Genomic DNA, 27,344 nt, shown 5'->3' with positions numbered 1-27,344 from the left:
TTTTATTGCGACTTGCTTTTCCCTCTCTTTTGAAGAGAGCACTGGGCTGTGTAAAACAGGACCCAGGACCCATCTGTTATAAGTGGCAGTAGCCAAGGAGGTTGCAGAGATGCAGACGTACTGAGAGCTGGTCCTGGCAGGGGATGCAGCAGGTACTCATGCTGATTTCTGCGCTGACACAGCCCTATGGATTTTCTAGAACAGCTAGTCCTTTCAAAATCTCTGTAGAACAAAAATAAAGGCTAAAGAATGATGATCCTGTTCTATGGAGTCCTGCTGCGCCTTAGAAAAAAGCATTGTGGGAAAAATCAGAAGGCAAACACAACACAGAAGGAATAACACATACAACTAAATAAATAATGGAGCAAGCCAAGACTTCAGCTGAACTAATGGCTCATGTTTTCCAGACCCTCAGACTTTCACTGCAGGAAACATCAGCTTGGTTGTTTTTAATTTTCCTAATATAGAACTTTAAGGCAGGAATGAGAAACTGAAATCTGATTTTCGAAGGCAATGGATGAACCTGAATGCGGGTAGGTCCGTCGGAAGGTGATGCAGAAATCGGTTGTTGGGTTTAGCACTGAGTGGGCACAAAAAGCTTCCCTTGCTGCAGAAGTCATCGTCTCTAACCAGGTTGCTCTGCTTGGGTCTGCTGCCTTGCGGGGGGCAGGCAGGTACCAAGTACACGCTATACAGTAACCCCGTGTGACTTGCGTGAGGTAGAACATCAAGGTGCACATCGGGAAAGACCCTGGCAGAATGCAGGCTGCCAGGCAGGGAGCAGTCATTCAGGTTAAGCACAAGCATCCAAACAAACAGCCTTTAACAGCTACTCCTTGTCAGCCTCAGCCTGTAAGCTAAACAGAAGCATAGCAGATTTATCTCAGAAGTGCTCAGATGGCCAAAAAAGGCCAGCTTCCATGATGTAGCATGATCTTCAGGGAGAAAGCATCAGCCATAAATCTCACAGATATGCAGACAGTTTGCACAGAAGTCTGAATTCTCCAGAGAAGAGGTTGGCATTGGCTGTCCCGAGCCCAACCTCACAAAGCCAGCACGGCTTTGATGCACAAACAGCCACAGAGTAAATAGATACAGCTGTGCTGATGTGCTTTGTATCTCTGTGTACTCCAAGTGCTGAAACAAAACCTCATAACAATGACTTCAGGGAGCTCATGGAAAGCTGGGGGAAGACCTTTCCCAGCCAGTGGTACCTCAGGCCACTGACTGCCCAGTGACCTGCCTCTCAGATTAGCAAGGTGATGGACCAGAAGCAGCACAAAGAGGCATTCAAGACGTTGCTTGGCAATGGGTAATGAACTCCACAGCCTTTACTAGACAGTAACTACAGTGCTCTCTGCTTCTCAGCACTTGGAAATTTACTGGAAGCAACTAAAAAGGCATTAATTCCAACATGAGCACATCTCGGTTTTGCAAAAGCTCCACTAGTGTCTGCTGGACAGGGTATGTTATTTGTCATCTCCCATAGGAGAATTTTTCTTTTCCAGCAGTATTTTCATCTTCTGAGCAATCTTCAGATGGATGGAAATAGGCACACTGACCTTGGACGTTAAATGCTGTTGCCAAAACTCAGCGTCAATATGATTAGAAAACTAGGATTTTAATTGCTGCTGTGGTGAATTTGAGATCAATGCTAATTAATCATTTTATGGCACGTTCCTGGCTGATACCCTCAGCCTGAGCCCCATGGCATGGCATTCCCTAGAAGTGGATGACCAGGGACTGCAGCCTGGACTGCAGGTTTCTCCCAGCCTCCACCATCACATGTAGTACCACTGCGTTTTAGTTATCCGTGATCACAAGGGAGATGATCTTGTGTGTGAGATATATAGAGATAGATATATATATACGTATAATTTTATTTTTATTTTAGGAAAAAAGCTTTCACACTAGCCTCCTTATCTGCTCTTCTTTCCTTCCCAACTCTGATGGCTGACAGGGATAATCTAACCCATCTCCTCTTGGGATCAGCAATCCATCTTCTCCTGAAGGACACCTGACAGCTGAGCAAGTTTGCATGACCGAGTGCTTCCTGGGAAAGAGATCGTTCCTATCAGTAAGCGACTGGGGCAACCACAACTAGAAATGCTTCTGCTGCACGCTCTCCTCAAACATCATTAAGTGTGTGCCTCTCTGGTTTGTTTATAGATTTGGGAGCTTTCTGTGACTTTCTTCCCTCTTCCCAGCACATTGAGAGAAGGGGACCAAGCAGAGCAGCTGTCAGGGCAGAAGGGCCATGGGAGGGTCGTCTTTGTATAACTAAACTCAAGTTTTAGGGTGCTTGAAACATCTGGAGTAAGATGAGAGCAAGAATCTTAGTATGTTAAGCCCACAAAAATTAATATGTTGTTTATTCAAACTCAGGATTAATAGATCAATACAAAACCAAGGAACTATTTTCCATAATTAAAGAACAAACCATGCTCAGGCCTTTTAGGCCTTTAATGACTCTGACTCTTGAGTGGGTTTTTGCAATGAGGGCAAGTTTCCAGTGTCAAATGGCTTGAGTCTAGCAAGAGTCATTTTTTTAAAATGGTGGTCCTTTGGGGTTAGAAATGAGGATAAAGGCTCAGACTGCCCTTGAACCCTTCCAACCCTGCTTCACACCAAATGGTTTCTGAAGTTTATGCATCTCAATGAAAGGAAAGTGGAAAACAAAATAATATATTTCTACTTACCCTCCTGCCCTCAGCAGGCTTCTCAGCCCACGGACAGAAACCATCCCAGCGCCTCAGATGTATTCCTTTCCTTCCATTTCCATACTATCCTTCATTTCATCTGCTGGGTTTTTTCCTGTTTCCAAAATCGGAAAGAAGGATGGTTCCTCAGCATGGCCGTACAAATTAGTTTATTAAGTGTTAGAAATTCAGTTCTTGTTCATTGTCAGATATTTTGCTTTGCCTAGTATCAAAGCTCAGAAGCTTTGGTACTAAGGAGAATTAAGAAACATTATTCTGAAAAAGGACAATCAGTTGGCACAGTGGCTGTTTCATGCTTTGTCATACAGCTAGTCCCATCTTATGCTCTTCTCTTGTCACTTTAATTCAACGTTGTTCTGCTGTAATTGTTGTGTTGGCTCGACTCACCTGGCTGCAAAAGAGGAGGAAAAATAGGAGTTATGTTGAATGACTTTCAGACTGCATCTGCAGGGCTAGCCAGTCACTTATTGCCGATGGTTTTCCTCTATGCCCAGGGAGATCTTGCAGACAAGCATGTCTTGGACTGGGATGCTGGGGCTGCATTAGTAGGCAAGAGCAGCAAGTACAGAAATGTTTGGCTGCAGGCTGTAAATCAGACCAACGCGGGCAGGAGGTGCATATGTGATCTGAACTGGCACAGAAGAGCGCGCTGGTAAACAGGAAGGCAATGGTCCTGCGCTGCAAGCTTGTTGGGCAACGCTTATCGGTGGGGGGGGACGGACACACTGGCAAGGAGCAGCAAAGTAGAAAGAGCCTGAGGCACTGCCTAAAAGAGGAAGGATGACGGATTAGAGGCTTAAAAGCAATTAAATAGCTGAAAACATCTAAAATCAAACCAGAGAGGTTTAAAACACTTCACTGAATCTAACAGCCAGAGAATTGCAATGTGATTTAGAAATGCCCAAGCAAGAGAGGGGAAGAGGGAATTGGAAACAGTCAGAGGTTATTAACACCAGGAAGAGAGAATAATTATTGGAAGTGATGCTTCAGGTTAGAACTAGAAATAATAGTACAAAATTAAAGTAAGAAGTTAATTTGAAAGTAAACATTGGAATAACTTCCTGATAGAGAGGGGTCCCAAGGGGAGTTTGGTTTCCGGGAATTAGATCAACATACGTGAATAACTAGAATGTGTGCCTGTGCTTAGCTGAAGCTGAAGGGTAGACTTTGCATGCTCAGATTCTAGGGGAGAAATTCCTTTACCCAGGGCTGCTCCCTATTTCTGCTCTGTGGGAAGTGGGAGCAACGTCAGGAGAAAAGTGCGTCCCACGGTTTTATTGAGATTTGAAACGTTAATGTTTTTTTCTGAGAGCCAGCAGAGGAACCTTGCCCAGAGACTTTTTTATGCCTTTAACGTATTGACAGCCTGCACATGCCAAAATCTTTTTTGCCTTGTAAGCTGGAAGAAAACAAATCCAGAGCTGTGTTAAGATCTGACATAGTACAAGGAAACAAAACTGCTCCAGTAAAGCTGCACCCTCTGCTGCCTTTGGGGTGAGCGGGGCCGGGGCTTTACCCCATCTGGGAGCAGTACGGAGACATGCTGGTGCCCTCTCCAGTCCATGTCAGGAGGAATCAGGAGCATTTCTTCCTGCAAAATTTGACTTTCACAGGTATGGTAAGACAGGTGACTTGTTTCCTGTGTGTGCTTCATTACATGAAATTCAGTAAAGGGAATATATTGTGCTCTGACTGCAGAGTACCTTTTTTTGATCTACCATTACAAATCCTCTTCACTAGCCCATTAATTTTGCTGTTGTCCCCGGATGTTACTTCAGCAGCTTCCAGTGCACTTTTACTTTCTAATCACAAAGACTTTTTTCTTGCTTGACCTTTGTCCTCCATCTGTTATCTGCCTGAGAATGCTTTTTAAATAAGTCCAATGGGGGAAAAAAACATGTAATTGGTTTAAATTGGCTTAAATGCATTATCAATTCTTTCCACCATAGGAAAAAATATGAAAGTGCAAAACCTTAAAGTGCACTTCAAAATATTGAGGATTGCATTAGATAATAAATAAAGATAATGAAAAAAAAACATTTTTGGAAAGATATTACAGCATTGGATTGACAAGAAACGCTTAGTTTTGAAACTGCAACAGCCTGTGATTAGCGTTTTTAACAATGGGACTAGATTAGCGTGGATGTAGTGATTAGTGAAAATATCCAGGTCCTAAAAACATTGTTGAATGAAAAAGAATGCTTGGTTATCACTGGCAAAGCCCTGTGTGGTTTGTAGCTATTTCACATCACAGGCAAAGAGACTTGTCGTCTAAGAAGGGCTGAGCTGAGATTCTTCGCTCCAGAAATACTGGCGATCTCCTAACCCAGCTGAGTGTCCTGGTGCTTTGGGCTGGGCTGTTGTAGTCACTGCAGGTCCCTGCCACCCAAACTGTTCTACTCTAAAGCATATTCATGGCGTTTTGTGTGCATGGTCTGTAGAGGACAATTTGAGCATGTCAATTAAACAGCCCTTGCACTTGACTGGAAGAAGGATGCTGCTCATCCCACATTGGGACAGCAAGATGCCATCCATTGCAGTCGGTGGAAAGGTATCTCACGATGTCTGTCCACGTAGGCAGTCTGTGAATTTGATGCATATAGAAGGTTCCTGGAGGCTGACATTGTCTGTCCCAGGACCAGACGCCCCACAAGTCAGGACTAATATGGTCCCCTCCGCTTTGTGCTTTACATGAGCACTGGAGGTGAAAGACATAATTTCACAATTTTTTTCCCAGTTTCTTCAATTCCTCCTTACCATGAAGGCTTGAGATTGTGCTGCTCTCACTCGGCCCCACAGAGCACTTGCTGAGTGCCCACCGAGCGTTAGCAGCCCAGTGCTGTTGCCAGGTGTTTCAACACTGGACTGAGCAGCGATGCTTTCTCCGGGGAGCACCACGGGTGAGCAGGCAAGGCTGCCTTCACTGGAGCAGCGGGAGGTACAGCTGCGCTGGACATCAAAGCGCACACTGATTTTGAGCTAACCTAGAGCAAATACCCATTCATTAAAACTCTTGCAGGTGCCCACTGGCAAAGGCTTACATGACACCCACTGTAAAATCCCTTGGGTTTAAGTCCAGTGGAGAACAAATCTTTTAACCAGGGACTGGCAGTTACACGTGTTGCTGAACAAGGAGTAAGCATAAGGGAAAGAAAATTCTTCTATTGCAGGGAGATTCCAAAATCTACAAATACATGCCCAATGTGATAGCTCGCTCAGTAAAAACCAAAATCACTTGTTCATCCGCAGACAATGGCAATGCACAGAGCATCTGAATCATGGCAGAAAACCAGTCACATCCTTCCCCAATGAGTGTTGGTGAGGTTTTTTATTGAAAAAAAAAAAAAAAAAAAAAGAAGCATCCACTTCTCAGCACATCAGATAAAAGCAGAGCTGCAGAGAGCAGCAGCTTATACAATTAGAAGGCTTAATTCACAGCCTGAGCAAGGCACTTTCAGGGCTTATCAGAAACATATAGCTGGCCTAGACCAGGCATGTTATTTAGGCTTTGAGACCACACTTAATTAAATCCAAGCAGAAAGCACAGGACAGACATATGGGAAATTTTGAAGCAGTGGATAAAAACTGGATGAGAGGAAAAGCAGCTCAGCGTGGCAGTATATGCCCCACAGCTCATCTCTCTGATCGAGAACATGAATTAAGGAAATAAGAGGATGTAGCTATTAAAGTCCAAAGTTCTACTATTTCATGAAATTTTCTGGTGTTATCTTCCATGATCTGTTCTAGAAGCAGAAATACAAGTGTTGTAGGTGGACACCGGTGGCTGTATGAGCATCTTTTCACGGATTCCTGGTATATCGGGTCCTCTTATCTGAACCTCAGGTTTGAACAAAGAGCCTACTTAAGTATGTCATCATTTGTCAGGGGGTTTTCTCTTTACATTTTTCCTTTTAAATCAACAGGAAAAAAAAACCCAACCAACAGGATGAGCAATTAAATGCTCAAAGAACAGGAAATTTCTATTACTGTTTCCTCTGGTGATTTTAACCAAACTACTTTGCATATCTGATGATCTGTATTCATCATTCTCACCTTGGATGGCTCGGTTTTTGTGGACTTACATTCTCACACCGCAGTTGCATACCCTACCCTTGCATTAGTTGTTAGACCAGGCAAAATGTTTATTTGTTGAGATGTTGCCATTATGTACTACAGTTTATTTTGATTCAAAGTTTGCTTGGGTCAGTTTGTGTTGACATTACCTCCCCTGATGTTTTCCTTGGCTGGCAAACCCCTCTGCACAGGTGTGGAGGTTCGTGTTTAAGCATTGCCACAGCTTGCAGCTGTCTTTCTCCTTTCTCTGAGAGCTTGGGTACGATTTTGCTATGTTAGTTTTGCTCTATTTTAAATTATATCCTTCAAAGATCTTATTTTTCTCCCTCTTCATGCAGAGTCCATCTGATACCAGTGCCTACCTGTTGCATTTGCTCCTTTGTGAATGTTAGAAGCCCAGGACTACTCAGGTCCAAGGATGCCCACCTGTGATCTCAGGTTAGACATGGACATGGGGCTCTCCTTGTATGAACCACTCAGTAGCAGCATTGTCCTCCTGACGCAGATTATTTATACCTCCTAAACTTAGTCCAGAAACCAACGGATATTATCTGAAGAAGAAATGGAAAGAAAGATGCACAAAACACTTGGCAGTGCTGGGTTAATGGATGGATTTGATGATCTTAAAAGTCTTTTCCAACCTAAATGTTTCTATGATTCTAATAGTGAAGCTGCTGTTCTAGATCTCTCACAAGCTGAGATCAGAGTACAGAAGCTACGGATACAGGACATTAACTACCCTATTCATTTAAAAGTCTGCCACAGAAAGCGCTGTGTCAAGCATAAATTACAAAAAGGCAGTGTCAAATGGAACAGGAGGGACCAGCCATGCTGGGGGCATGGCCAGCAGGCAGAGTCGCAGGATGGATCTTGGTGCCTTCACCCCAAAAGCACTCCAGTGACTGCTCCCTGGCAATCTGACACATCTCAGGTGTGGAGCGCCTGCAGAGTCTGAGAGCCAGAAGAGCAGATGCGTGATGACCCTCCTGAAACATGGTGATGCTCCCTCAAGCTCCTGTTGATGCTGGGTTGTGGACGAGCATGCTCTTGCACGCAGAAGGCTGGGCACCACGGCTCTGGTCCCATGTCCTTCCCCCAAGCCCCTTCTTAAGGCCAGCACGATGCTTACAGCTCCTCTTCCTGCTGCTGGCTGTCCTGGTCGCTCAGTGACCTACATCCAGTGGAGATAACTGGCCTCTCTTCCCAGCATCTACAATGGGGCAAAATAAGCTTTGCGTGCAGAGCTTCCAGGCACGCCAGGCTGTTTATTGTGGGCTGTCTTGGTGACTGATGTGTAGTAGTTGAAGAATGAGTTTCCCTCTGGGAACGAGCTTAGTCAGCCATACCCCTGTGTTCCCCATGCCTTTCTAGGGTAAAACCGTGAATAAGAGCAGATGAGCATAGGTGCAACCTCAATGAAATGGAAAGATGCTGGTAGATAAAGGAAGCAATGAAGGGGTTAAGCCCGTGGCAGTGTATGTTTGATCAGCAAAGATTAATTGTGCAGGTTTTAGCTGGCTTAATTTCTTCTTGATTTAAATTTAAAAGAAATTTAATTTCTTCTTGATAAAACAAAAAACCAAAACAAGCAAACAAACAAAAAAACCCAACCAACCAACCAAACCCCAAACCAACCACCTTTGGCCAGTCAGGCCATTTTAAATGACCGGCTTCTCCAGAGGTGTAAATCAGGACGTGCCGATCACTGCAGAGCTCCGGGGAGGTCCCTGGGAAGTGGCTGCCCACCGCCGCTGGTGCGCAGGACCCCATCCCGCAGCCCCGGGGAGCCGGGGGATGCTGCTGAGGGCGGCCAGCACACGCACGCCTCCCAAAGATGGAGCACGCTGGCTGCAGGGGTTTCAATGCCACGTGGATGTCAGTCCCTGGAGCAGCCCCGGCATGAGGCCATCCAGCCCCAGGGAAAGCGTGGGTCTGATTCCCACGTGGGTATCCGCACGGCTAAGGTGGAACTGCACGCCGAAGGGCCGGGCTTTTTGTATCCTGATGGATGTTTCCTAAGAAAAGCTTCTTCAGGAAGCCAGTTGGCCGGGCCTACAATCTTATTCAAATACAAGTAGATTAACATGATTTCTGATGTTCTGCAGTAATTTCCTTGAGTTACGTTGTGTCATAGATAATTATCTCGCCATCTTCAAACACGTAACAGCAATGTATATCAGATGATGCTGACACACTAGGTAAGTACGGGTTTAGTTAGTTGTAAAGTGTCTCTATTATCAGTGTTAAGATTCAATGATGCACACAAATTTGCCTTTCAGTTTAGATTTTAAAAAATTTCCAAGTGATACAAGCCTCGAAATAATTTTGATGGCAAAAATCCACATTTGTGATGTTTATTCCATTCCCTTCCTAAAAAGAGAAAACCAACTTGGATATACTATTTCTGGCTGGTTAGATCACTTCCCAAAAGAAGATTAAAGCAAAATTTCAGCATGAGAAATGTTTACTTGCATACTGTTGAACTTTCCAGGGATAAGTTTGTTTTCTTATATTCCACAGAAAAAGGACCCCGGTGGTTTATGTAGTCAGATAACTCTGGTACCAAAAAATCAACATCACAGAATTAAAATGCTGCTTTGCTTTTGTCAGTGAGAAAAAGCTGTAACAAAAAAAAAATCTCTGATAGACTCATTATATTTAAAAAAAAATTGTACATCAGAATACTTTTTTACAAAAAAAAGTGGCAAGCAGCAATAAAGCTAGTGTCAGTATCTGAAACAAAACTAGAAAATCGAAGCATGACTTTTTGTTGGTTTGAAAGTAAATGCTAGTTAAGATTACCTGAACAGACTCCCAGTAAGCCAGGTTCTGAAGGCTAAGGTCACGGCTGACCTGCATAGACCCTCACGCCCAGTTCCAGTCCAAGGGCCAATAAATGCACCTTAGGTCTGCCCCATTCTGGGGAAAAAAATACTAGAACGATAGAATACTTTGGGCAAATGGCATATAATACAGATTTCACCTCCATTCTAAACAAAAACAGGAGAATTTATATGATTTCCCAGATCCTGATAAATGCAGCCTCCAGGAACGGGAAAACGTTCTTCTGCTTTTGCCTGAAAATATGTCATCCACGAAGGGACAGGGAATGTTTCTCGTTTCTTGACTGGTATGTCTGCAGCCTGACTTGTGAACTAATGGAGACACAGCGTAACAAAGCTCCATCTCACCCATCTGCTGAAGCGCTCTTTTGCTACGTGTACCGAACAGGAAGAGGAAGCAGCAATTGGCTCTATCAGGACAGCATCTCCTGACAGCGTGGCTAGTCTGTTTACTACAGGTTGACATGTTGAAACCATAAAAAAAAACCCCGAAAAAACCCCAAAAACGTTTCAAATCAGCAGTCCAGAAGTCTTCACAATGTCTTTAATTTTTCTCTTCTCAAAGGTGGTTGACCATGCAAGGATGCCAACCTGCCAGACGCCGGGAATCCCTGCCTGCCAGCGAACACGGCAAGACCTGGAGGTGTTGGGCACCTGGTCGAGCCAATCCCATAATGTCTACAGAAAGGTAATTCAAACCTTGTCTTTTGCAAACACATATGTAGTGTGCGTGTATGGAGTATGATCAGCTGGTCGCACAGGGGCCAGTTCTGACGGCTGGCTGAGGTCCTTCGCCAGGTGAAGCCTCGCAGAGGGGTGATGTCTCTGGGTCCTTGGCTGGAGTTCTGGCCTGACAAGCCCATCCTTTCATTGCGCACAAGGTGAAAGGATCGGAGCAGCTTAAAGGGTCCCTAAAAGCCGTACTTCCAGAAATCTTCCCTGGCAGAAGACCCTGAAATTACTGCTCCCTGCCCCAAAGACCCCTCCAAACCCAGGTGTGCATCAGCCAGCTGCAGGAGTGCCATGAAGCACTTTGGCTGCAGCACCCCAGGGCGGCTGAGGCAGCGCACGCCGCCCCATACCCGTGCCCATGCCCGTACCCACACCTCTGTGGTGGGGCCACACAATCTGCTCCATTTCTCAGAAAAAGCAGCACAAACTCTCACCTTTTTATTTGTGTTTTGAGTGGAAACCACATGAACCCGGTCTTCTTCGATGAAACAGGAACAGCATTGTTCCCCGGCTGGTGTCTTCTGCCATTTCTCGGATTAGTGAGGCATCCCCATTACTGCCTCCTTTTGTGAAGAGAGATTTGTGCCTGTGAAGGAGTAATGTAATTCTCCAAATAATTAGGTTAACAATGATGGAATTGATGAATGCTCTCCTTGCAGTATTTCTGGTAGTAATTTATTTCATTCATCTGAGGAGAGCAAGCGCTTTATTCAAAAAAAGTGCTAACTAGAGACAGTGTGGAAGGTGTCCTACCATCTCACCCAGGTCTGTATCTTCTCTCAGTCCTCTCTTCCACAACAGCTAGTTAAAAGGGTTGTATTTGCAGTCAGGTACGATCAACAACTTCCCGATCTGAAAGAGTGACAAGGGCTGAGGTTTTCTTCACACAAAGTTCCCCAGCTCTATTCTTCTCGCACAGAAATCAGGGGAACAGGGAGCTTTGTTGCTCTCACATGGCTGGGGTGGAGCAGCTTCTCACAGCTGCCAGCATGGGCCACACATATTAACATCAGTCCATAAAAACGAAGTGGAAGACAGGACCAGGGCTGGAAGTGTGACATCAGGTCTGCGCAGGCTCAGGGAACAAATGGAGGCAAGGTCTAGGTGACAATAAGGGATGGTCCCCTGGAGAGACAGGTCCCTCTGGGTGGGGACCCTCGCAGAGACTGTTATAGCAAAAGCAGAGTGGAAAAGGGGTTGCACATCCTTGGCAACAAGCAGAAATTACTCTTCTAAATAAGGCATCACATTTGTGAGCTTGACAAAGGAGGCGGGAGGCAGACCCCTTCAGCTCCAGCCGCAGGTGTCATCATTTCTCAGTGTGGTTTTCTGCCACCCAAACACACCAACTCCACCGGCCTGGGGTGGCTCCGGGCTCACGCTGCGCAGAAACGGAGGGGACGGCCCTGGCTGAGCACCTCCTGAGTTGGCACAAAGCAAAAGCTGTTTGTTTCAGAATGACTAAGGGCTGTCAGGCATCAGGGCATTGAAACTGTTGCGTAAGAAGACTCATGTCCTCTTACACTTGGGCAACATCTCCAAACCTCCCATTTCCCTGCAGCTTTCCCATCCCTTTGCAATGGAAGTGCCCCCCATACCTGCTAGATCCAGGGCCATACCAGTGCGCTCCCTCCATTAATCCACGCCAAAAGCTTTCCATGCCCTGTTCCTCCTTTATTTCCCCCTGCTTTCCTCGTTCGCTTTATTTCTCCCGTCTCCAGGGAAGGAGGTGCCCAGGTCGATGAGCCCTCCCTCAGCAGAGCACAGGGACCGCAGCTCTGCACTTCCCAGGTTGGGACTGGATCAAGTCCAGCTACGCCAGAACAGGCAGAGCTGCGCCCGGGTCTGCATCCCTGATTTCAGGCATTGCCATGGTTGTGCTTTCCTGTAGAAATTGCATCTGGCAGGTGACATTGCCACTGGTAGTTTTCCTCCACTGTCACACAGCCCAGCCTACTGTAAACAACTCTGAGCAAGTCTGGACTGAAGTTAAGGTTGCCATCCTTTTCAGGCAAGATTCAAAGAGAAACAACCTATTTTAGGAAGTCTCAGGAGAGGAAAGAAACTGCAACATGTTCAACAGATGGAAATCCTGTCTTTGTGATTTCTCCTTCTTAAATAGCCGGTGTGAAAGCACATGCCAAAGCTGAAGAGCTTCTTCATTCAGGCTGTAAACTATTTAGGCTTTTAGGAAAATTTCCTGGAACTCCAGCAGTACAGAAATAAACTCTCCAGTGCGCTGGATTGATTTCACATCTGTGATACTTAACATAGGGCTCAACATCCTGGGAGCCTGCTGTCCGACTGGAGCTGCAGGCGTTCGGGGTCCAGGAGGAGAAGGCAATGGAGGGTCAGTCAGTGCTAAGTGGAAACTTACCTTAACCCTAAAGCATGATCGGGCTTTTTCCAGATTTGGATGGTCCCAGAAAGATTTTCAAAGCCTGTACCCCTAAATTGTGCCTTATCCCCATTGTCCTGTGAAAAGGGAACCAGACTGATTTACAGCCTAAGCATCAAACTGCTCTTATTAAGCACTAACAGATCTTCAGCCTCCAGATCTCTACCGAGTGATTAAAATTTGTGGTGGTGTTAATTATTAATCACCTTTATATCAGTTAAAATGTTTCCCACAGGCAAAAGGTATCTTATCTAGGCAAGATCCTCTGGTGAAACACTGAAAGAGCTGATGCCTCCAATGCAGTCACCACTCGCACAGAGATCTGCTGACAATTGGAAAATGTCAGCAGTTAGGATCGGCAAGGTGGCTGTGAACATCTGCCGCATCGCTTGGCTTTGTAAAGTGCTCTGAAACTCCAGAGCAATGAGTCCACAGCCCGGTGGCTCGTTCCTCCCCTCACCACGCATGTCTCTCTTACTAACGTAGCTAAACGACCCCTTCCAAAACGTGGCTGGCTCCCTAGCATAGCTAGAATTCAAATTGTCACTTAATTAGCCCAGACTTCTTGTCACTTTGAAGGAGAGCAAAGAAATTGCTCTACACCACGTAAGAAGTGAAATGAGAGGTTACAGCTACCCTCACCCGGTCCGAAACCCTGCTGCGCAGCCCTCCTCTCCTCGCTGAACTCCATCCCACTCCCAAAACACCCTACAAGTCTCTTCCTTACCTCTTCATCTCCAGCCCTCACCCCATCCCCACGCCCATCATGGAAGTTTTTAGGGGTTTCCCTCCTCTTTCAGGCTCTGTTACCTCCTTGTCTGTTTTTCACACTGTCTCAGCTCCTGTAGTTTTCTAACTTTTTACCTATCGCTCCCCCCTCATCCTCCTCTGCTCCTACGTTCCTCTAAATTTACAGCTTCTTACCTTTTCTCCAGCCCTTGTTTCTTTGAGGTCCCGTGTCTAAGCAGGATCTCTCCCCTCAGGACAGAAATGTCCCCTTGGCTGCTGCCCTAGACCAACACAGCCTTGACCCTGCCACCCTCCCTGCATCGCTCCCCATGCTCTCACTGCAGCACACCCACACTACAGACCCCAGTCTCTCTCCTCCTGACCCAGCCTCAGCCTCCAAGAACAGGTTCTCATGCTCCACACTGTGACCCTGGTCTTCCTTAAGCCTCCCCACCTCCAAAGCCCAGTCTGGGCTAATGCTGCAAGCCCGACCCCTCATGAGAGGTAGTGTGTAACTTCTTTCTCCAGACCTGATAGAGATCGCTTTGTGGGGGTCCTCGCTCCCACTTCTCTGGCAATACATCCAGGGTTCCTCTGGGGAGTCCTCCCCTTCCCTTGCCCTCCTCTGGGTATCTCTTGGACTTTATACATCCATATTCTTGTTGCTATCTCCTTCATCCTTTCCACTGCCCCCTCCCAAGTCCTTGTCCATCCTACCCTGTACCACCTTGCTGAGACTTTGAATTACCAGTCCCCATGGCAGGTTAGCTCGGTTTGGACTCCACCTTACAGGAAGGCTTTAGCAAACCAAGCAGGGGAAGAAGAGAGAGGAGATGACCTTCTGTGGTTGGACTGTTACCCACGGCCCCACAGCCAAGGAGGTCTGCTTTGTCCTCTCTTGAGGCGCCAGGTCTGTGTGCCTGTGGATCCAGCCTTTCCCTGGAGCACAGAGGTCCCCATGGTGCATCGAGGTGTCGAGGTTGGCCACCCTCCAGCCACCCAGCCCAGAGGACAAGAGGTTTCACACAGTTCCTCTCACAGTGTTGATACATTCAGTGCATACCCCACTCCTGTCCCTAGCTGTCATGTCCAGCCTCCATCAAATACCATGTCTTCTTGGCTTCATATCACAGCTGCAGTTTGACCTTTTCTTAGGAGCCCGGCGAGGAGACCCTTCCCACAGCAAAACTGGCTCTTCTGCCAGCACATCTCAAGAAGCAGCAGCCTCCTCGCTCCCACGCCAACCTCAGCCTGAGCTTGCAACTGGGAATTTTTCTGTTGTTGAGAGTAAAATGCAGAAAAGAAGGAACAGGGAAAGGAAAAAAAAAAAAAAAAAAAAGAAGAAGAAGAAGGAGTAACAAAACTGAGTAGCAAAAAGCAGAAGGAATGGTAAAAAAGAGGCACCAGAAAAAGCAGAAGGAATGGCAGAATGGTGTAATATCAACATGTGCACAACTAAAGCGAACTGCAGAACCAGTTCACAGTGTAGGAGGCTGTTGGCAGTGAAACAGGTTGCTCAGTCTTGGAGGTCCTTGGACCTCCATCCTTGAAAGTCCTCAAGACCAGGTGGGATAAAGCCCTGAGCAGCCTGGCCAAGCCTGGTTGGAGCAGTAGCTGGACTAGAGATCTCCTGAGGTCCCCTCCAACCTGAATTATCCTGTGATCCTACGATTTGAGTGTTCCTAATACGCTGCCAAGTAGCTCTGGGGAGACAGTCAGGCTTTTCTGCACATGGGTTAGGCAAGGAGGGCAGGGAAGGCTCGCAGGAGGGCACATGGATGAAGTATGCTTCTCACACACCGTCACTGTCACAGAGATGGTGCAAAAGAGGAACTGCCACCTCCGCAGCACCACAGCTCTGTCTGAAATGCAAGCCTGCACATTCTGGATATGGAAAGGCGCCAAGGACCCACAACAAAAGAGCAAACTGCTGTGTTTGACAGCAGAAAAACCCTCTAGGACACACCAGGGTGGAAAAGATGCAAACAAAAAAGAAAGAAAAGACCTGGCATCACAGCAGGAGGAAGCAGGCACAGCTGCAATGCTGGGTGCTGCAAAGCCTCCGGGTGGGTCTCTAATGGATCTATAATTCCAGCGCCACATGGACAGGGGCTTTGTCATTCTATTCAGCCCATCTCTAAGCCTTCGCTCTCCCCACTCGTTGTAAAACAGCAAAGAAGGGAGAATAAAAGCATGGTGAATAGCAGCTTGCAGTGGCTGAGCACAGGGACACTGTTATGATTTAACCCCAGCTGGCAACTAAGCCCTGCGCTGCTGCTTGCTCATCCCCCTCCACCCTCACCACCCACCACCCCACCACCCCCAGTGGGATGGTAAAAGTGGGAAGGGTGAAAGTGAGAAAACTCGTGGGTTGAGATAAAGACAGTTTAATAGGCAAAGCAAAATATGGAATTCATTCACCACTTCCCATCGCAGGCAGGTTTTGAGCCACCTCCAGGAAAGCTGGGCTCCATCACACGTAATGGGGACTTGGGAAGACAAACACCATAGCTCCAGATGTCCCCCTGCTTCCTTTTCTGCCCCCAGTTTATATACTGAGCACGATGCTCTATGGTACGGAATATCCCTGTGGCTAGCTGGGTCAGCTGTCCTGGCTCCGCTCCCTCCCGGCTCCTTGTGCACCTGCTCACTGGCAGAGCACGGGAAACTTGAAAAGTCCTTGCTTTAAAGCAAGCACTACTTAGCAACTAAAACATCAGTGTGTTATCAACATTATTCTCATACCAAATCCAAAACGCAGTATTGTAGCCACCACTGAGAAGAACATTAACTCTACCCCAGCTGAAACCAGGACAGACACTTAAATAAAACACACAAGTACAAGCCCAGAACGGCACAGCCCGGGCAGAACGTGCCGTACCAGGCTCCAAAGCAACCATCACCCACCCACCTCCCACGAGAGCAGGCTTCAGTGTGCTGTTGATCTTACTCGGGGTTCATTTCTAGAGAGCAACGAGGAGTTTGACGTGGTGGCATTTATTCCATTGTAAACCATTTATTTTAAAGTTTCAAAATTGTAAAATGTGTGATTAGTGCTTTCCAGCAGCCTTCCCACAGGGGCTGCTCAGCTCTGCACCCTTCCAGCTCTCCCCTAGCTCAGCAGATGCCATCGCCCCACCTCAGCCCCAGCATGGGGCCACGCTCGGCCCTTTGCACCCACATGGCTGTGGGCTGCCCTTGCTCGCCCCAGTCCCTGCCCCACGCTGAGGCGCTGACACTCACCCAGCTGCCACTGACCTGGGATCTGCTCCCTGTTAATGAGAAAAGGAGGGTTTGGGAAGCCCCAGCACCTGGATCTCACTGCCAAACCATCTGTAGGGAGTTTTTAATTGTTATCACCTACTGTTGTGCCAGAATTGAAGACGTAGAAACAGCCTACAAGAAATCAAAGACCTGTAGGAACTTCATGAGCGATGCTCGCGCTGAGCCCCGACCTCTGGGAAGAGCCACAGCCCATGCTGGCCTGTGTGCAAGGGCGGTGGGGTCCCAGGGGCTCACAGGAGAGGCAGGGCTGGGAGGAACCCCTCGCCCTCCCCCATGCCCTTCCTCCCCCTCCGACCCATCCCTCCCCAGCCCCTTATGCTGTGGTGGGATTCTACCCGTGCCACACCGTGGAGAGCAAGCCCTTGAGCCAGAACGTTTCCTTCCTGCACTGAACACTCCCGAATAGCTCTGTGGCATGTGCTGCTGGGCAGAACACAGCCCGTGGCCAGGAGCAGCCGCAGGGACCCTCGCACAGGCGGGGAGGGGTCCCTTTGTGTGACCACACCACAGAGGTGCCGCGGCAACAGGAGAACGTGGAGAGACATATATCCTGTGAGCTGCGAGCAGTGTTTACCGGATCTCTTGGTTACTATCGTGTGGTTTTGTGCCTGCCACTTCGGAAGCTAATCCTTAATTCTGAGGAAGTGTATTTATTCAGTGTTGTTATTTCCCATAAGAAGCTGAAGCTTAATATTACAGTTACTACCAGAGGTCAGTTGGGAACACACAAAAGAAAAAAATCACCTTTCTGGATCCTGGATGAGAGTCAAAGCTATTCCTTGGCCGCTGCAGCACCTCTGTATCCCCTCGGAGGAAGGGCTGGCAGAATGCTCAGCTCCTCCCGGTCCCCAGCATGGACACGGGGGCTGCAGGGCTGGCGATGCTGCGGGGACAGCCCCAACAGCTCTGCTGGGTGTCAGCGGTCAAGATCCCCCCAACTGTACCTTTGGGAACCCCGATTCTGCAGAAGACAGGGCGATGTCACCACTTTCAGGACAGCACAGAGGGAAAGTTTGCTTCTGAGAGCAGGAAAAAGATCTCTTTTGGAGCGTATCTTGGTCCAGTGCAACTAGAAGTCAGCACAGAACACGTTTGTGTGTGATCTATGTTCTTTAAACAGGTGAGCAGCAAAGTGCTTGGAGGTTCATCAGCACGTGGGGTGCTTTTTTTGGTAGCTGACTTACTGTGAAGTGGAAAGAGCTGCCTCCACCAGTGCAACTTCTCCGAGCACAGTAACTAGCCAAGCACACCAGAGGTTCTACTGGGGCACCTGCCTGTCCCGCTGCTGGTGTGCAGCTGAGGGTGCCCCACTCGCGCTTGCCCCTCCGTGATTCTGTCGAGCTACCACAGTTCCCTAGCTGTGTACTTCACTGCTTTGGATCCCACCTGGGTGGACGGTGCAGCCAGACGGTCCTCACCCGTCTAGAGAGCACGCAGGTCTAGGGAAGCTGCAAAACCAGCCATGAAAATGGAGGTGGGGCAGAAAAAACGGCTTAGGTGTCAGTGACCACACAGCACTGCATGAAGGCTGTGGGGCTGTAGGTGTCTTTTCAGCAGGAGCACCCAGGGTCGCTGCTTACACCACCTGCTCTTGGAAAAGGAGCCGGACAAGGCTGGACCTGGGGACACCGGCGCCAGGCAGGCCCCAGGAGCCGGGGCTGCACATCAGGACAGAGCTCTTCAAGGGGGGGTTACCCCAGCAGGGGTAACTGTCTTAAATGCCACAGTAAAGTGACACGTGGAGGCATCCCCACCACAGACGGAGGCGTACAGAATCACAGGGTCACGTAGGTTGGAAAAGACCTTTAAGGCCACCCAGCCCAGCCCCTAACCCAGCGCTGCCAAGCCCACCGCTGAACCGTGTCCCCAAGCACCGCGCCTGCGGGGGTTTTGAGCCCCCCCGGGGACGGTGCCAGCACCGGGTCCCTGGGCAGCCTGTCCCCCTGCCCGGCCACCCTTTCCGCGAAGGAATTTCTCCTGAGATCCCCCCTGACCCTCCCCTGGCACAGCCTGGGGCCGTTCCCTCTTGTCCTGTCGCTGGTTCCCTGGGGGAAGAGACCGACCCCCCGGCTCCAGCCCCCTCAGGCAGCCGCAGAGCGATGGGGCCCCCCCGAGCCCCGTTTCTCCAGGCTGAGCCCCCCCAGCCGGTGCCGCGGCCCCTTCCCCAGCTCCGTGCCCGTCCCTGGACACGCTGCAGCCCCTCAGGGTCTGTCCTGTAGCGGGGGCCCAGCCCTGAACCCCGCGTTCGCGGGGCCCCCCCAGTGCCGGGCGCAGGGGACGGGCGCTGCGCCGCTGCCGCTGGCCACGCCGGTGCTGGCACAAGCCGGGATGCCGGTGGCCGCCGTGGCCTCCCGGGCACGCTGCCGGCTGCGTTTGGCGGGTGCCACCCGCGCCCCCGGCCCTGTCCCGCCGGGCAGCCCCCCCAGCCGGCCGCTGGCTCCCCCCGGGGCTGCAGGGGGCAGCGGGCCGGCAGCGGGGAGGGAGGGGGCGGCCGGCGCCGGGGCGGGCCGGGCTCCTCCCCGGGCGGCGGGGGCCGGGCGCGCCCCGGTTTAAGGGCGGCGGCGGGGCGGCGGGGCACAGCGCTGCGCCCGGCTCAGCTCCGGTAAGTGCTCGCCGGGGCTCGGGGGCGGCGGGGATGGAGCTCCGGGGGGTCCCGCCTGCACCCGGGCTGGGCTCCGCCGCACTGTTGCGTGTTAATGAGTCGGGCTGTTAATTAGCGGTTGCTGCTTATTGCTTGGGTTCTTTCTACTGTGACTTGCTGAGACCGAGCCCCGCTGCCCTGGCCGTGGGGGCTGGGGCAGCCTCCGCGCTGGGGCTGTGCCGGGGGGTGCTGGTGCTTCCTCTGTGCTGAAACGATGGTACCTGCATTGGTGGGATGCCTTCTGCTTGTGCGATTAAATGCAGTATAGTCGGCTATGAATTAGAGCAGGTTATAATCAACCTTTGCTCTAGCCATGCTGCACCGGCTCCGAGGGTAACACTCGTGCAGGAGTTTGCTTCCTTTGGGATGCTTTCCCAGCCAGCCACTGCTGCTCCCTCTCGCTCCCGTACCTTCCTAATAAGCTGAATTCACCAGCACATAAAGAAGTGGTTGTGAGCCATGACTACACACATAAAAGTGGCAGAAGTGATGTCTTCGTGATGCAAACCTAGCCTAAAGCCTCAGTTAGGAACTGATGTTTTGGGGGGGGTGGGGGGGTGGTTTTTACGGATACGTTTCTGAGCGTGAGGCTCTCTTATGCTTCAGCAGTCTGCCTCAGTCTTGAAATCAGCAGTTTTCCTTTTGGTTGCACAAGACTTTTAAAATTATGTTTAGAAATAAGACAGCGGGTTTCAGTTGTCTTTTAGACCAATTCCTCACATGGTTGTTTGCTGTCTGCTGATGTCTTTAAGAACAGCAGCTGAAAAACTGAAATTTAGTCCCCAAAGGAGGTAAAAAGTTTATCATCCAGCTCAATGCCACAGAAGAAGGGCGCACAAGTAAGTGTAGAGATTAAATAAGGAAGTTGAGCCAGTGGGCATGTGGTGGGCAGAGATGTTTGCTGTTATCTCTTGGGCAGGGTAGCTGAACTGGCCGAAGGGAAGAGCCCTGCAGTGGCGGGAGCACGGCTGTCCCTTTGGCAGCCCTGCAGCGCTTGTGCCATCTCAGAGGGCACACAGGACCCCAACCCAAAGCGTGCTGGTGGGAGATGCAGGCTCTGCCCGCGTCCCCCAGCGCTTGCGTGTGCTTGTAATTCTGTGCCTTCTTCCCTTCTCCAAGTGTTGCATCGTGTTACTGCTCTTAGGTGAAACATCATTGTTTATCACCTGGGTTGGTCCTGCAGCCCAGTTTGTCCCATTTGCTGCTCCTTCTTCGTGCTGGTCACAACTGCCTCAGCTGAGGCAGCTGAAGAAAGCCTCAATCGGCAAAAGAGATCATGCCAGCCTCTTCATCTCAAGCATCTTGGTTGTGTGTGTTTTTCTGAGTTTATTTTATTTTTGAGAAAGAACTGATAAACAGTGCCTTGGTAAGTACAGAGATTTTTATCTATATGAGGCTTATATTAGATAATTGAGCGCTAATCTCATTATCTTCTTATAGTGCATAGCACAGCAGAGTTTTGCTCGGCAGGTCTGTGTGCTAGGTATTAACCCAGCAACAACAGTAACAGCAGTAAGAGCTTTATCACCTGTGTCAGATTACCTTGACAGATAAAAACAAGAAACTGAGATCATGCAGCAACTGGTTAAAATCAGACCAGTGTTACCACAAATCTAATTTTAGCTCTGTCTTGGAGACTTTAAAACATTGGAATGTTGCTTTTTATATAAATTGCACCTCAAGTTTGAAGTGAAGACCTCAGGCAAGTGAGGATGCCGGTGGGGTGGGATGAAGGCTGGACCTCCCGGCACCTCCCAGGGGACCCAGTGTCCTCTGCACCGCTCCCCGGGGGCAGCAGCTCCATGTCGGGGCCGGTCCCCGCAGAGGAGGGGTGGCCAGGGCTGCGAGGACCTTGCAGGAGTGATGCCTGGGGATGTTCAGACCCACTCTGGGCTTTCCATCATGTGTGTGCGAGGAGACCAGACTCATCCGAGTTGGGACTGAGGTCTGGATTCTGCCACCGCCACAGCCAGGCTGCCGAGAGGCGGCGTTTGTGGGGCAGGGAGAGGACACGGCTGCAAACTCGCTGCCTCTCAGACTGACAGGTTATTTGCGATGAGCGTTGCTGGATAAGCGGCTTCTGTGCCAGCTAAGGTGGACTGGAAGTGATGAAGTACAACATACTGATGTGCAGCTTCTGACAGAGCTGGGCTGGAGCAGTGCTGGGTCTCGGCTGCCTCTTCTAGCCACAGATCTCTGCGGTCGCTCGCTCGGGTGCTCACACGCCCCTACAAAGAGCCACTAAGAGTGTCCACAAGTGGTCCAAGGGGAAAAAATACCCCTCCTTTCCTGTCTGTGCCACCTCGCTGCTGAGTTTTAATGTATTTTGTGCGTTGCCAATAATCAAATAATTGGTTTTAAGAGTACGAACTGCCAAGTAGCTGAAACTTGACTGAAAACTGGAGCCTTGAGCATCCCAGTGTGGGGCTGAATTCCCAGTACACCTGGAAACAGGAACCTTAACGCTGCCAGGCTGTTTTTATGGATGAAAATACATACCATTTAACATCCATTTTGAGCACATACGTGGTGTGGGTTCTTAGAACCGATCTTGTCTGAGCTGTTGCTCTCATCGTTGTTTTTATGAAGTCCTGTTCCTTCAGCCTACATGTATCCTGAAGTTCTGATCCTTGGAGGTTTTGTGGTCTCGGACTGCAAGTGGGTTTCTGTATTTGAGCCATTAGGAATTGAAAATGAATAGGAAAAATATGTAAGTGTGTATTTTTCTCTTGCTTTACTTTAGGACAACCTAAATTAAGTGTCATGTCTCAGTGCACTCAAATGAATACCAAAAGGAAACAATAAAATGTCATGAAAGACTGGCTGAGTGAATCTGAAAACTCTTCTTGGCTGTAGGGTGTGACTGCTCTGGAGACCCCAGACCTGCTAATGTAAATCAAAGCAACGTGCAAAAGCAAATCCCAGAAAACCCCTCTGCTAGGGAGTTCCATGGAGAGCAGAGATGTCTGCAGACCAAGAGGTTCACTCTCCTTGATGTGAGTGAGCACCCCTGCAGCTTCCCCCTCCGTCTGCTGGGTGTTGCAGGCAATGCCAGGGAAATCGGAGCCCTGCAGCATCCTCTGTGCTACAGCGATCCTTCCTGTTCATCAGATGTAATAGGCGGTAGCTTTCCTACAGCTAGTAATTACACATAGTTATTAACAAAGCAAGTTTAAAAAAAATATATGGTGCTACCTGTGAGCAGAGGACAGCAATGCAGAACGTAGGGAGCTGACAACTGTCTGGTCGTGCACTGAGCAGCCTCTGGCTTGGAATTGTCTTCCACCTTCTGAGTGAAGTATTTGTTAGGGTGGGGTGTTTTTTGGTTTTTTTAAACAGTTTTCCTTCACTGTTTCAGGAACCTTCTTGCAGACTTTCTCCTGCAGTGGCCTGTCCTTGTGCAGGCAGGCGTGGAGGTGGAGCACAGGGAGGCAGCATTTGCCAGGTGATGCGGAGAGGCAGGGCTGAACAGTTACTGGGGTCCAGATCTTGTCTTTATATTTCAAATTGCATAGTGCTATTGCCACCTTCATTATTCCTCTCCGCTGTTTGAATGAGTAGCTGCCCTGGTTTGCAAGGAGTTGGAGCTTTTCAGTAATTCGGTGGAAGAAGGATGCCACCAGTACTGAGGGCTTACAAAAATGTAGCTCTTGCCTTTACATCACCAGTTGTTGGTACCGTGTTAAGAGAGGTGGCTGTAGCAGATAGTTACAATAACACAGATCTGTGCAGCTCCACATCCCTTCATGGATGTTCTCTCCTGTACAAGAGATGATGGGTTTTTCCTCCTATTCGATAACAGGATTATATTTTCATGTGCTGCTTTACATCTCACCTGAGTTTTTCGTCCTTAGGCTTGACTTTCACCAGGCATCGGTGCCTCGGCCAGGCAGCATGATGGCCCTGTTCGATAACTTGTCGTGCCACCACTCCATCGACGACTTCCGAAACAAAGTCTACTCCACACTCTACTCCATGATCAGCATTATGGGCTTTGTCGGCAACGGTGTTGTGCTGTACGTCCTCATAAAAACATACCAGCAAAAGACAGCCTTCCAGGTGTACATGCTGAACCTTGCCGTGTCAGACTTCCTCTGCGTGTGCACCCTGCCCCTGCGCGTCATCTACTACGTGCACAAAGGGAACTGGTTCTTCAGTGATTTCTTGTGCAGGGTCAGTTCTTACGCGCTGTACGTCAACCTGTACTGTAGCATTTTCTTCATGACTGCAATGAGCTTCTTCCGTTGCATAGCCATTGTTTTTCCCGTCCAGAACATCAATTTAGTAACGGAGAGGAAGGCTAAGTTTGTCTGCATTGGCATCTGGATTTTCGTCACCCTGACAAGCGCTCCCTTTCTGCGAAATGGGACGTACCAACATGGCAACAAGACCAAGTGCTTTGAACCCCCAGAAGACTCTCAGAAGACAAATCTAGTCGTGATCCTGGATTTTATTGCCCTATTTGTGGGTTTCATTTTTCCCTTTATTGTCATAACCATTTGCTATACCATGATCATAAGGACCTTACTGAAAAATTCCTTGAAGAAGAACCAGGCTAACCGCAAGAAGGCAGTCTGGATGATCATCATTGTGACTGCCACCTTCCTGGTGAGCTTCACCCCGTACCACATTCTGCGTACGATCCACCTCCACGTGCTGCGGCTGAAGAACGCCAGCTGCGAGGATGCCATATACCTACAGAAATCGGTCGTTGTTACGCTCCCCTTGGCAGCTGCCAATTGCTGCTTTGACCCACTCCTCTATTTCTTCTCAGGGGGCAACTTTCGGAAGAGACTTACCACATTTAGGAAGGCTTCTTCCTCCAGTTTAACACAAGCCTTCAGGAAAAAGTTCTCCATAAAAGAGAAGGATGAGGAACCCTTTGGAGGAAGCCATAGGGAGAATGGAAAGGCGGCTGTGGCCCCTTCATAAGGAGGCTAAACCTTCCCCTAAGATCTCAGATGGGTGATGGAGATCTTGGAACTCTTCCAGAAGATGTGGTGGAGGCCCATGAGCCTTCGTCGCAACTCAGCATGTAATAATAATGGTGGGCAGCCCATGACTGATGCTACTTAGTAACAGAGCTGCTGCTGCGGATGGCCAGCCCCTTTCCCGGGAGCACTGCCTGGACATGCACAGCCACTTAGGAGGGAGGAGCCAGTGCCACCCAGCACCAGAAAACTGTTGATCTGATGATAAACTCTTCAAAGCCTGTATTTGGGCATTCGCTTCATTTTGCGGCTCCACAAAGAGCCTTACTTCTCTGAGTGAGTGGGAAATACAAACACGGCTTTTGCTGTATGCGGCGCTTGGACCTGCTGACTAATAAAGAGAGCAAAGTTTTCACTGAGTCTTCAAATAGCCACTGAATTATTTACACAATAGAAACCAGGATGACTCCTGCCTTGCTCCCAGCTGCTTCTGCTTTAGAGTTCAGTTTTCAAGATAATTACGTGTGTAAGGCTTGCAGGGTTGGTGCCTCTGTCTGCAAATCCAGGAACTCGGGCTTCGGCCCCTCTCTCACCTTGAATAAGCAGCTCCTCGGACTTGCTTTCATGGGCAGTAGATCTGCCAAATTTTTGGAATTTCTAGGAAAACCTTGTCTGTGAGAGCAGTTTTAAAATTGCAGTATCCTAGTGTGCATTTGAAACTTACTTCAAGGGGACTGGTCCTGCAAGTGGTGGCTGTAGGATGTGGGTTATCACTGCAGTTCAGGAGGTTTTACTGAAAAGTAGGGCTCTGGGTGCTTGGAGTCCCAGGCAGGATCAGGGCTGCCTTGCTGAACTACTGACAGAGTCCCTTGGGCGGGGGGGGGGGGGGGGGGGCACGAAGCATAAATAATTTTTAAAACCAATAGCTATATATGGTATTGGATCCTGTGCAAGAACATTCACCTTGCTCACGCCTTGTAGAAAGGTAGCAGCCCAAAGCCCTTGGAAAGATCTCTAGGAAGACCTGGAGCTCAAGAGTCTGAGTGCAGATGAGACACGAGTGAATATTTTGAGTACAGTGGGAAAAAAAACAGATTGGGCTGTGTTTATTATATAAAGAAAAATTTCGGAATCTTGGACAGAAGGAAACATTCCTGTGCTTTTCTAAGGAACCCATGGCAAAGTAGCACTGCCTGCCATTTACTGGAGCAAAGCCCAGCCCAAGATGCATGATGCATAAAGACAGAAATAGAAATTAGTGTAGGATTAAGGCTTTTAGTTGGAGAAGTGGTTGATAAATTAATATCAAAGCGTGTTTTGATATGGGATTTATGATGTTTCTTGCTACCTTAAAGAAAACAGTTTTAATACTGTAGAGTAAGATGAGCAAAAGGCGTTTGGCTTGGGGGCAGGGGTCTGCTTGAGAAATATCTTTGCAGATACACAGAAGAGTGGAAGTTCACTCTCTACACTGCAGTCTGCATATCCCCAGGTCAGCAAAAGACACTTAAAAAAGCAAATTCACCTGCAGGACAATTTATGGATGTGAATTTTCAACGAGATTTGAAACCCCTTTGTAGAATTTGAGGGATTTGTGAAGTGGAAGGGAGCTGAAAGCTCCTGTCTAGAAGAGCGTTACTGGTCCCTCTGAACCCACAGGAGGGCAGAGCTGCACGTTCAGAGTAGAGCTATAGCCTGCTTTGAGGAAGTGGGGAATAGTTGGCTAAAGCTTCTTTTCAGGGGTTAGCATTGACTATTATAGTTGTGTCTGCAAACATTAAAGGCGTTGTGCAACTGTAAATAGAAATAACATGGAAAACTGAGTTTCAGAATATGTAGAAATAATACACACGTTCACAAATTTTAAAATATTGTACAGCAAAGCTTTATATGTACACACACATTGTTGCAAAGCATTTTTATTATACCAGAGATTTTATTCTTTTTTGGTTTGGGTTTTTTTTTTTTTTTTAGGCAATGATTATGGCAAGAGAAATGGCAGTGGGTTTTGTGCAATAGGAGAGACTATTTAAAAAAGGTTGCTGAAAATTAAATGAAAATGTTGCAAGTCAGACTTTAACACTTGCTGGGGTTTGTGCCTTATTTTAAAGTCTCTGCATGCAGGTTCTTCTTCCCTACAGTACGTTTTTATCTATGTGCAACACTAGAGCTTGATATTCATGTAATAATAATTTATAATGATGCAATAAAAACTTAGTCAAAGCAGGACAGAGGTTGCTGAGGGCAGCACTCAGTGGGCTGGGATGCTGGGGGACTTGCTGTCCCAGGCTCTGGGAGCTGGAATTTGGTCCAGCCAAACTTGCCTTTGCTATAGCCCAGCTTTGCTGGACTCGGGGCACCATCTGTGGCTGCTGGTGGGGGGACCAAACTGCTTTTGTTGGAGCCAAACTGGCTCTGGTGGAAACTGGGATCTTTGTAGGTCTTGCAGAGGTGGAGAACCCTGACAAATAGCAGCTGGGACCTCAAAAAACTTGTATTTACAAACAGCAAATGCTTGCAAGACACTTGGAGGGAAGTGATGCTGTTGGTGAGGATGCTGAGTTCAGGTGTCATGTGTGGTCACATATCACACATGGGTTCCTGCACGGAAAAGTCTGTAGAGAATGACATCTTCTGCTTAGCTTTTCCCAAAACAGGTGCAGGGTCTGCAGTGTGATATTTGCTTATAAAACTCCAGCCCCATACTGGCGTGGTGGGAGCTTTGCTGTTGGCTTGGCAGTAACCCAGCTCCCGGGGAGAGGCGAGGGCAGTTGTCCCCTGCTTGTGACTTTGCCCTGTGGCACAGAAGAGCGCTGTCCTGGCAGCAAATGCTCATCAGGTTTTGCTCAGAAACAGGGATCTGGAAAGAAATACATGCCAAGAACCAGGACCCCTTACCGTCACGCGGTGAGTTGGAAATTGGGGCGTTTGTGTGGGCTGGATGACAGGAGCTGGGCAGAGGGGCCGGAGTGCCATCCCGGTACTGCCGCG

The 27,344-nt window shown here is 48.7% G+C and overlaps 1 protein-coding gene across 7 annotated transcripts; it reads left to right on the top strand.

The window, feature by feature from the left end:
• The first annotated feature begins 1,950 nt into the window (after positions 1 to 1,950).
• On the top strand, positions 1,951 to 26,433 carry CYSLTR1 (cysteinyl leukotriene receptor 1). 7 transcript variants are annotated; one of them, XR_008825502.1, is made up of 4 exons: positions 1,951 to 2,077; positions 7,133 to 7,232; positions 10,203 to 10,325; positions 14,652 to 16,837. XR_008825502.1 is itself a non-coding variant. In XM_056359898.1 (4 exons), exons 2-4 carry the CDS (start codon positions 7,180 to 7,182, stop codon positions 24,352 to 24,354), a joined length of 1,254 nt encoding a protein of 417 aa, XP_056215873.1. In that variant the 5' UTR covers positions 2,063 to 2,077; positions 7,133 to 7,179; the 3' UTR covers positions 24,355 to 26,433. The 7 variants fall into 7 exon arrangements, 5 of the variants coding, with proteins under 5 accessions (XP_056215873.1, XP_056215874.1, XP_056215875.1 ...); XM_056359898.1 differs by lacking the exon at positions 14,652 to 16,837 and adding an exon at positions 23,277 to 26,433 and having other exon boundaries at positions 2,063 to 2,077; XR_008825501.1 differs by lacking the exons at positions 1,951 to 2,077; positions 7,133 to 7,232 and adding an exon at positions 7,239 to 10,095.
• The last annotated feature ends 911 nt before the right edge of the window (positions 26,434 to 27,344 follow it).

Source organism: Falco biarmicus, chromosome 14, assembly GCF_023638135.1.
Source record: "Falco biarmicus isolate bFalBia1 chromosome 14, bFalBia1.pri, whole genome shotgun sequence".
In the NCBI taxonomy this organism is placed as follows: domain Eukaryota; kingdom Metazoa; phylum Chordata; class Aves; order Falconiformes; family Falconidae; genus Falco; species Falco biarmicus.
The sequence above is the reverse complement of the archived record's forward strand: the minus strand, read 5'-3'. Positions and strand labels throughout refer to the sequence as shown.